At 48.4% G+C, this 10775-nt stretch overlaps 1 protein-coding gene across 1 annotated transcript; it reads left to right on the top strand.

Moving 5' to 3' along the window:
- The first annotated feature begins 1222 nt into the window (after positions 1-1222).
- Positions 1223-9460, top strand: TRIML1 (tripartite motif family like 1). The gene is made up of 6 exons (XM_023194695.1): positions 1223-1767; positions 2328-2423; positions 3982-4212; positions 5567-5589; positions 5765-5862; positions 8551-9460. The coding sequence occupies exons 1-6, from the start codon at positions 1339-1341 to the stop codon at positions 9099-9101; spliced, it is 1428 nt and encodes a 475-aa protein (XP_023050463.1). The 5' UTR covers positions 1223-1338; the 3' UTR covers positions 9102-9460.
- The last annotated feature ends 1315 nt before the right edge of the window (positions 9461-10775 follow it).

Raw genomic sequence — 10775 nt, 5'->3', positions numbered from 1 at the left:
AAAAACATTCTCAGCCAGAAAACTCCCTTTTCCCAAAGTTCAAGGTAAGAAAACATCTAACATCCTCTTGGAGGTAAGTGGAAGAGAAGTGGCAGTCGGAGCCTTGACAGTCAGAAACCAATGAATGGAACAACCCGAGGCATGGACCCGACCCCCGGAAGGTGGCCAAGCTGGAGAGTGAGGGACGGAAAGAGAAACACGGTGTGATGGGTGAGTGGGGGGCTCAAACTCTCTAGCGTTTGAGGAAGAGCTTTTGAGGCGCCACTTCCCGGCGTGCAGCGAGTGGAAGGCGGGTCAGGACGGGAGCTGACTCCCGAGCAGGGGACACAGTGAATCTGTGGCATTTGGCCCCAATCTCGGTGTTCACTGTGCACAGTCTCTACACTAGGTATTTATTTTTTCATATGTCTAGAGAAAAGTCTGCACGCTTCATTTCTGTCCAGTAAGAACTGATAGAGAATCAGGGATTTGAAAGGGCCTAGTCTGGAAATTTTCAATGGGTGAAACTAAGTGAGCAAAATCACATTCATACTAAAGTGTAATTCTTTCCATCTGCTCCATGGTGGGATCGCCTCTTGAGGCAACTTCCAATTACAATGTCATTTTAGATGCTTTCCATGGTGGCAGATGGGTGAGGACTAGGGTCTGCGGCGAAGAATAATAAACACAGCTCTGGCGATCCGTGGTGCTTCTAACACCAAGAAATACTCCAGTGGAAGCGTTCTCATTTTGTTGGGATGAATAAAATTAAATAAAAGTACACAGTACCCAATAAAGGACCAGAAAGCTTAAGCTTTGGTCAAGCAGAACAAAGGGCTAATGAGAAAAGGACGATGTATTACAGTTTTCTTCTTTCAGTTCAAAACTAGGTTTTATTAGTGGAGTTTCCCAAAAGATTTGGACCAAATTTCCAATTCAGATATTATTAGAGATCACCAAAACTCAAGTCTCTTTACTGGTGTACACCAAATCACCCACACTTCCAGCCTAAAACCCACGTGTTCACATGGTTCCAAAGTGCTGTTTATGGACGATAACCAGTTCTCGAAATGGTAATCCTGTTAGCAGCCAGAGCCCTCGGCCTCTAGCATGTGTGCTTTGCACAGAGATAAGTCTCAAAGTTTGGGGCTGGTGAGGAGCCCAGTGTACAGGAGTTCCACATTAAGTCATAATTGGCTTTGTGTTGGACAGTGGATGTCAGTTGGTGAAATCAGGCACAGAAGAGATGAGGGTTTCTTGTAATAACAACATAGCAACAGGTCAGCCACGTGTTACTCAAACCTGTAGGACTGCAGGGAGGGCTTTGCTAATCCCAGAACAGGGGTGTGACCTTGCCCCATGTCCAGCCTCGAGAAAATGTCTACAGCAGATTTGATGGAGAATCTCAGAGAAGAACTCACCTGTTTCATCTGCTTGGACTATTTTAGCAGCCCCGTGACCACCGAGTGTGGGCACAGCTTTTGTCTGGTGTGTCTCCTCCGCAGCTGGGAGGAACATAACACACCTTTATCTTGTCCTGAGTGCTGGAGGACCTTGGAGGGCCCGCATTTCCAGCCGAACGAGCGTCTGGGGAGGCTGGCCAGCATCGCCCGGCAGCTCCGGTCCCAGGTGCTGCAGAGCGAGGATGAGCAGGGCGGCTACGGGAGGATGCCCGCTGCTGCTGCCAAGGCGCTCTCCGATGACGAGCAGAGTGGAAGCGTCTTCGCAGTCCAGAGCCATGGTGTAAACAGAGTGCATCTCTCCAGCGAGGCCGAGGAGCATCACAGGGTAAGACAGCTGCTCAGCATGAACCCCAGGACTCATCACAGGCTCCCCCCATTAGCTTTCCTGACGTCCTCTGTGGGGGACTGTCAGGAGTGCCCATCTGAGCACCACATCACAAACCCGTGTGGGTCCCGCTTACACCCCCCTTTTTCTTTCTTTCTTTCTTTTTTTTTTGAGATGGAGCCTTGCTCTGTGACCCAGGCTGGCAAGAAGTGGCATGATCTCGGCTCACTGCAACCTCCGCCTCCTGGGTTCAAGCAATTCTCCTGTCTCAGCTTCCCAAGTAGCTGGGACTACAGGTGTCCGCCACCACGCCTGGCTAATTTTTTGTATTTTTAATAGAGATGGGATTTCACCATGTTGGCCAGGCTGGCCTTGAACTACTGACCACAAGTGATCTGCCTGCCTCGGCCTCCCGAAGTGCTGTGATTACAGGCGTGAGCCACTGTGCCCGGCCTGCCCTTTGTTTCAGAGGCCTAGTATTGTGCTGTTACCGGTCTTCAAAGCCCCTTCATGACCTGGTACTCTGCTCATTTGCCACAAAGGGTTTGTTTCTATTGCAGGAGAAACTTCAGGAAATCCTCAATCTTTTGTGTATAAGGAGAAAGGAAGCTCAGGCTGTACTAACCCACGAGAAGGAGCGAGTGAAACTGTGCCAGGTCGGTGTCTGTCTGACTTTTGGTGCTTGTGTATGACCCCATGAGGGGGACTAAAGGGAAATTTAGTGAAATATCAGGGAAAAAAAAAGATAATTTTTTCCAGTCTCACCCCTAAAATATGCAGTTTCCTTACACTGGACTGCCTTCTTCTGACTGTCTTCGTTGGAATCTCAAGGCTCAGCTCCAATTCCCTGCTCTAGGCAGACTCCTTTGTGCAGCTAGACGGTGCTGTGGCTTCCTCTATGATAGCTCTGATAGAATTATTTAAAACATAAGTGATACTTATAGACACATAACAGAAGACGGAAAACAATTTAAAAAAGAAATATCTCAAAAGCATTGAGGGAAAAATGCAAATTAAAAAGAAATAAAGAGAAAGAGATATAAAAGCAAAACAGTGGTTTAGATGAGACCTGGCAAGTCCTCAAGGTTGGTCGGTCGCAGACGTGGATCTGAGCTCTGCGGCAGTCAAAGCATTGGAATTTGGAATTCTTTTTTTTTGGAGATGGAGTTTCATTGTCGCCCAGGCTGGAGTGCAGTGGTGCGATCCCGGCTCACTGCAACCACCACCTCCCAGGTTCAAGTGATTCTCCTGCCTTAGCCTTCTGAGTAGCTGGGATGACAGGCGCGCACCACCATGCCCAGCTAGCTTTGCATATTCGTAGAGATGGGTTTTTACCATGTTAGCCAGGCTGATCTCGAACTCCTGACCTCAGGTGATCCACCTGTCTCGGTCTCCCAAAGTGCTGGGATTCCAGGCGCGAGCCACCGTGCTTGGCCATAGACTTTGAATTCTTCAGTGAGAATATTTGCCATACATGTTTCTATTCCTTTATGGTTATCTGACACCTATTTTCACTGAATAAATATTTATTGAATAAATGAAAACACATTTTTCATAATTTTTCTTAATTTTGTTTTATTTGTGTCATAGTCCTGATCACTACCTATCATACTTCTTACTTGTTTTCGGTTTTTTCCACTAGAACGACAGCCTCCTGGGAATGGAGATTTTGGTTTTGTTCACTATTGTATCTACAGTGCACATAGCTCTGAAAACATCAACCTCTACACCCAGCACATCAATAGAATATATGTGTTATATGTTGGGGTCAGGAATTGCTGCAATGAAACTCTAGGACTTGGCCAGGCGTGGTGGCTCACACCTGTAATCCCAGCACTCTGGGAGGCCAAGGACGGTGGGTCACCAGGTCAAGACACTGAGAAAATCCTGGCCAACATGGTGAAATAAATTTTGTCTTTACTAAAAATACAAAAATTAGCCGGGCGTGGTGGCGGCGCCTGTAGTCCCGGGTGCTTGGGAGGCTGAGGCAGGAGAATGGCGTGAACCCAGGAGGCGGAGCTTGCAGTGAGCCGAGACTGCGCCACTCACTCCAGCCTGGGCGACAGAGCGAGACTCTGTCTCAAAAAAAAAGACTAAAAAAGAAACACTAGGACTTGTAAGGATTAAAAATCTACAGACAGGGGCATTTATCTCTTACTAACTTTATCTCATGTGTGTGTGTGTGTGTGTGTGTGTGTATGTGTGTTTTGGCAGGAAGAAACAAAGACTTGCAAACAGGTTGTTGTGTCAGAATACATGAAAATGCACCAGTTCCTGAAGGAAGAGGAGCAGCTGCAACTCCAGCTACTAGAACAGGAAGAGAGAGAGAACATGAGGAAACTGAGGAACAACGAGATCAAATTGACCCAGCAAATCAGAGGCCTGAGCAAAATGATTGGACAGATGGAGTCCTCCAGTCAAAGCTCGGCTTTAGAATCTCTTGAGGTGAGAGTAACATTCATGAGAGTCATGGGAAAAATTGTAGTAACTCATAGTACTTCAAGCCATAGGAAATAATGTTTTCTTTATTCATCTTAAAAACTAAGTTCTGGTCCAAAAGTAGTTTTCCTAAAGAATTGACATTCTATATGTCAATAAAGCCTTATAGAAGAGAGAGAGAGAAAAAAAATCCAGAGGAATGCTTATCCCAAACAAGCCTGATGGTGGCTTCAATTTCTTCTGTACCTGCCTCTCTGCAACCTCAGCTTTGTTCATTGTTTTTCTAGTTTACTAATGTGTATTTACTATGTGCTGGGCAGACTGAATTTAATCTTCACAAAGACCTGATGAAGATAAGTACCATTATGATATGAACTCTAGGTCTACATGACTGTCCTCTAGAGGACGGGCTAATAGCAGCACTGATTTAGTCATTCACACCTGTGGTATTCAGGCGATCTGCCCACCTGATAGTTAATAGATGGGAGAGCCCCACTGTTCCGTGCAGGGGGCTCCTATTTCTCACCACCTTTGGTCTACTGTCTTTCTAGGCTACTGCATTCTTCAGGACCTTCTTTTTTTTTTTTTTTTTTTTTGAGACAGAGTCTCACACTGTCACCCAGGCTGGAGTGCAGTGGTGCCGTCTCGGCTCACTGAAACCTACGCCTCCTGGGTTCAAGCAGTTCTCCTGCCTCAGCCTCCTGAGTAGCTGGGATTACAGGCGTGCGCCACCACCACGCCCAGCTAATTTTTGTATTTTTGGTAGAGACGGGGTTTCACAATGTTGGCCAGGATGGTCTCGATCTCTTGACCTTGTGATCCACCCACCTCGGCCTCCCAAAGTGCTGGGATGACAGGCGGGAGCCGCCGCGCCCAGCCATGGACTTTCTTAAACATAAGCCACGTGATCCAACCCCAGCTTCAGGTCTGTTTGTAGACTGGTTCCACAGAATGCTACTATTTAACTGAGGGCCTTCCAAACACACCACCCCGACCGGACGCAGGCTTGGTTAGCCTCAGTTGTCACCAGCCCATTTTCCTTTGTTATCTCTGTCTCTCACTGGACGGTCAATGAGACCAGCAAGTTGGCTTGTTTGCAGAACAGGTGTTTGCAGAGCAGGTTCCCTGGACAAAGTGATGACATGAGAAAAAGAAAAGGACCAAGTATTCTCTAGTCATTGTGAGAAACACCCTGTGTTCACCACGGCACACCCCTTCTCTCTGCTCTGTGTGCTCCCACTCATGGCGTGCTTCATGGGAAGCAGATTCTGTGAGCTTTGCAAGGACTGCATGCAACATGAATTTCGTCCGTGTTATGATCAGAGTGCACAGTGCTAACTTCTTTCTTTTTTACCCTTAGGAAGTGAGAGGAGCCCTGGAAAGGTAGGCTTTCATTCTGTGTTCAGTTATGCAAGCTGTGGGGAAGGGGTGCTGATGGCCGGTTTGGAGTGGGGAGCGGAGGTCTGCGCTGTTGCTGGGGGAGAAATGAGGTGGACTCTCCAGCGGGAGCAGGTCTCGCGGTCTGTGCTGAGGAGTGAACCTGTCTGCTGTCTTGCAGGAGCGAGCCACTCTTGCTTCAGTGTCCAGAGGCCACCACCACAGAGCTGAGTCTGTGCCGCATCACGGGAATGAAGGAAATGCTAAGAAAATTCAGCAGTAAGTCAGCCTGATGTGTTACCCCTCCTGGGCTCGTAGAATTAAGTTCAGCATACGTTCTTCCAGTGTCATTCACTGTCTGACACTAGGCTCCTGGTAAAGGAATCTGGGCCAGCAAGGAACATCGTGGCGGCGGGGGCGGGGGCTGGGGCCACAGACCGTCTCTGAGTGTGAGCACTGAGAAGCAGTGAGACTTGACTCAGGCTTCATCTGGCTTCGTTTTCTGACCAGAAGTCCTGGTCCCTCCTTTTTTTTTTTTTTTTTTTTGAGACGGAGTCTCGCTCTGTCACCCAGGCTGGAGTGCAGTGGCCGGATCTCAGCTCACTGCAAGCTCCGCCTCCCGGGTTCACGCCACTCTCCTGCCTCAGCCTCCCAAGTAGCTGGGACTACAGATGCCCGCCGCCACGCCCGGCTAATTTTTTGTATTTTTAGTGGAGACGGGGTTTCACTGTGTTAGCCAGGATGGTCTCGATCTCCTGACCTCATGATCCGCCCGTCTCGGCCTCCCAAAGTGCTGGGATTACAGGCATGAACCACCATGCCTGGCCAATCCTGGTCCTTTCTTTGTTGGTTTTGTCATTGTTGTTTCCATCCCTACCTTGCACATGCAGACACACCCCCCCATGCAGGGGCGTCTACATTTCTAGCTCTGTTCCCGTTAGGATAAAAGCTGACTTAAATTCTGCAATCCCAGCAAGGGTGCATTGGACGAACTGTCCTTGTAGAATGCTTCAGATATTTAGTCTGGCTAACACCCAGAGACGTCAAGATTAGTTCTCAGCTTTTATCTTGTGGACAGTCTGACCTTCAGATGAAGGTCTAATGAGCTTTGAACTCCAGAGTGTTGAATAAAGCCCTGCCATGGGCCCGGCACTGTGCTGTTGGGTTGTGTGCTTACTTACAATGATAAATAAGGCAGATTTTGCCTTTGCTTTTGTAGAATTTTCAATGAAATTGAGGAGACAGGCATTAATCACACAGATAATTAGTTATGGTGGGATCTGGTATATACATAAAAGCATGAAATGGTATGAGTGGGGCCGGGCGTGGTGGCTCATGCTTGTAATCCCAGCACTTTGGGAGGCCAAGGAGGGCGGATCGCTTGAAGCCAGGAGTTCGAGACCAGCCTGGCCAACGTGGCAAAACCCCGTCTCTACTAAAAATACAAAAAAAAATTAGGTTTGTGTGATGGTGGGCATCTGTAATCCCAGCTACTCAGAGGTCCGAGGCAGGAGAATCACTTGAATCCGGGAGGCAGAGGTTGCAGTGAGCCAAGATTGCACCACTGTACTCCAGCCTGGGCAACAAGAGAGAATCTCCGTCTCAAAAAAAAAAAAAAAAAAAAAAGGAATGATTGGGGGACCTGATCGTGTCTGGACAGTGAGTGAAAGTTGGAGTCCTCAACCGGGCACAGTGGCCCGCGCCTGTAACCCCAGCACTTTGGGAGGCTGAGGCGGGTGGGTCACCCGAGGTCGGGAGTTTGAGACCAGCCTGGCCAGGATGATGAAACCCCATCTCTACTAAAAATACAAAAAACTAGCGGGGCGTGGTGGCGGACACTTGTAATCCCAGCTACTCGGGAGGCTGAGGCAGGAGAATCGCTTAAATCTGGGAGGTGGAGGTTGCAATGAGTCAAAATCGCACCACTGCACTCCAATCTGAGCAACAAGAGTGAAACTCTGTCTCAGAAAAGAAATAAATAAATAAAGGAGGCCCCGTATGTGACTGTTGGTTCACAGCATGTGTGTGCTTCATCAGACGGTCCCCGGGGGCTGCACTGAACTCACAGGAAGCTGCGTTTGTCATGACGTAATGAAAAAAGCTGATCAGGGATTGTGATTCGAACACTTAGTAACTGTGTAATCTTGGTGAAGTTTCCTAACCTTTGTGAACCTGTTTTCTGTTTTGTAAAAGTGATAAAAGAATGCTTACAGTGATTAAATCAGATAATGTATAGAAAATGTTGGGCACATTAGAAGTTCAGCCAAAAGTAAGTGCTATTTTCTCTCCTACCCAAATTGAAGAACCAGAACCTACCATGGCTAATATGAATGCAAACAACCAAGGGTCTCCCTGTGTGGATACACAGTTCAGAGCTCTAAAGATGTCCTGTAAACAGAGCAACGTCCATTCCGCTCACAGGGATTCTCCTCCCCACCCCAGGCAGGCCAAAGCTCCTTCTCCACGAGGCTCTTCTCTCTCTCCATTTGGAGCTTCATGCTATGTGTTGTGGAACAGTGAAAGAGGAACTCAGAAATTTTGTTCTAAACCAAATACTTTTTCTTTTTTTTTTTGAGGCTGAGTCTTGCTCTGTCACCCCGGTTGGAGTGCAGTGGTGTCATCTTGGCTCACTGCAGCCTCCACCTCCTGGGTTCAAGCAATTCTCATGCCTCAGCCTCCTGAGTAGCTGGGACTACAGGCACACGCCACCACGCCTGGCTATGTTTTGTATTTTTAGTACAGACGGGGTTTCACCATGTTGGCCAGGCTAGTCTTGAACTACTGATCTTGTGATCTGCCCCCCTCGCCCTCCCAAAGTGCTGCATTACAGGCGTGAGCCACCACGCTCGGCCCCAAATTACATTTAAAAAACCAGGACTAAATACTAAGAATTCCATGTAAATCTCACATATGTAAGCGGTTTTTCAGGCATGCCCAAGGGAAATTTCTTCTTTCCTCCTCTTGCAGCGGAGATAACGCTGGACCCAGCCACAGCCAACGCCTACCTCGTGTTGTCCGAGGATCTGAAGAGTGTGAAATACGGCGGAAGCAGACAGCAGCTACCCGACAACCCGGAGAGATTTGACCAGTCTGCCACCGTGCTGGGCGCTCAGATCTTCACCAGTGGGAGACACTACTGGGAGGTGGAGGTGGGAAACAAGACCGAGTGGGAGGTGGGCATCTGCAAGGACTCGGTGAGCCGAAAGGGGAATCTCCCCAAGCCGCCCGGGGACCTGTTCTCACTGATCGGTTTAAAAATCGGAGATGATTACAGCCTCTGGGTGTCGTCCCCTCTGAAGGGTCAGCACGTCAGAGAGCCTGTGTGTAAGGTCGGTGTCTTCCTGGACTATGAGTCTGGACACATAGCATTCTACAACGGGACGGATGAGTCCCTCATCTACAGCTTCCCGCCGGCTTCTTTCCAAGAGGCCCTCAGGCCCATCTTTTCCCCCTGCCTCCCAAATGAGGGGACAAACACAGACCCTCTCACCATCTGCTCACTCAGCAGCCGCGTCTGAGGGGCTGAGCCTTCACAGCGAGCCATGTCCGAGACCAAGACATAACTATTAAGATGATGAAGGCATCGGCAGTATTAATGTCAGGTGATCTGGAATAAACTCCCCGACCCCCACCCCACCCCCAAGAGTTTCCATTAACTTGATCCCACTAGGAACAGCCAAATTACAAGATCGACTTCAACCCCAACAGAAGAGAGCTGATCATATTCTGTGTCGTTAACTAAACGTCTTCTCTAGGCTACCCCATGTATGTGCTGGTCGCTCAACTACTGAGACCCTATTACCATGAATCCTACTGCCATAGGCCGGATTTTATAAATAGATGTCACTTGTTCAAGTGTATTTAATTATTTGACTCTGAAAAACTGTGCTGTTCGAATGTGTCTTTGTCCTCCGTGCAGAGCTCTGCAGGCTGGGGCTGCTCAAATCCATCTGGGAAACTGAGGCACAGGCACATCTTTCCAGGGCAGGTGAAGGGGCTCAGGCCTCATCCTTCTCCCAAAAGCCATTTTCCTTCCCATCCCACGAGCCTGCAGTGTTTGTACTCAGCAGGGCTTACATATACTTACATACATAAGTATATTTCAGAACACTGCAAATATTTGTGTGAATATCGTCATATCATTCATGTTTCCATAATCACAAGAGGCTGGCACCTGCCGTTAATATGTTAAAAGGTGACAGAGTAAAGTCTCTATTCAGTAAATGTATCATGGCAAGGCGTGCCAAGCGACTAGACTGCACTGTATATAAGGTTCTTTTCTGGGCTTTTGCGATGTTCTGTGAGCAGAAAGCTTTCAATCTCTGGAAGGCCAAAGAGCCTACCCTCCTTTTACCTCAAAACGTCAGGGCAGGCCGGGCACGGTGGCTCACGCCTGTAATCCCAGCACTTTGGGAGGCTGAGGCGGGTGGATCACCCGAGGTCGGGAGTTTGAGATTAGCCTGACCCACGTGGAGAAACCCCATCTTTACTAAAAATATAAAAATTAGCTGGATTTGGTGGCACATGCCTGTAATCTCAGCTACTCAGGAGGCTGAGGCAGCAGAATCACCTGAACCTGGGAGACAGATGTTGCAGTAAGCAGAGATTGCTCCATTGCATTCCAGCCTGGGCAACAAGAGCGAAACTCCATCTCAAAAAAAAAAAAAAAAAAAAGAAAAGTCAGGGTTTGTTAGGAAGGCGTGGTGGCTGAGGGGAGCTCTTTTGGCTGGTGGTCTGCATGAGGCTCGCTGTCTTTAGTGATCTGTCCCTGCAGGTGTTTGTTGTTTGTTTGTTTGTTTTAAGATGGAGTCTCGCTCTGTCACCCAGGCTGGAGTGCAACGGAGTGATCTCAGCTCACGGCAACCTCCGCCTCCGGGGTTCAAGCAATTCTCCTACCTCAGCCTCCCAAGTAGCTGGGATTACCGGCACTCGCCACCATGCCCAGCTAATTTTTCTATTTTTAGTAGAGACGGGGTTTCACTATGTTAGCCAGGGTGATCTTGATCTCCTTACCGCCTGCCTCGGCCTCCCAAAGTGTTGGGATTACAGGCGTGAGCCACTGCGCCCGGCCTTATTTTATTTATTTTTTAAAATTATTATTTTTTGAGATGGAATTTTGCTGTCGCCCAGGCTAAAGTGAAGTGGCGCAATCTCGGCTCACTGCAGCCTCCTCCTCCCAGGGTTCCTGTGAT

This window comes from Piliocolobus tephrosceles, chromosome 3 (genome assembly GCF_002776525.5).
Source record: "Piliocolobus tephrosceles isolate RC106 chromosome 3, ASM277652v3, whole genome shotgun sequence".
Taxonomy (NCBI): domain Eukaryota; kingdom Metazoa; phylum Chordata; class Mammalia; order Primates; family Cercopithecidae; genus Piliocolobus; species Piliocolobus tephrosceles.
The sequence above is the reverse complement of the archived record's forward strand: the minus strand, read 5'-3'. Positions and strand labels throughout refer to the sequence as shown.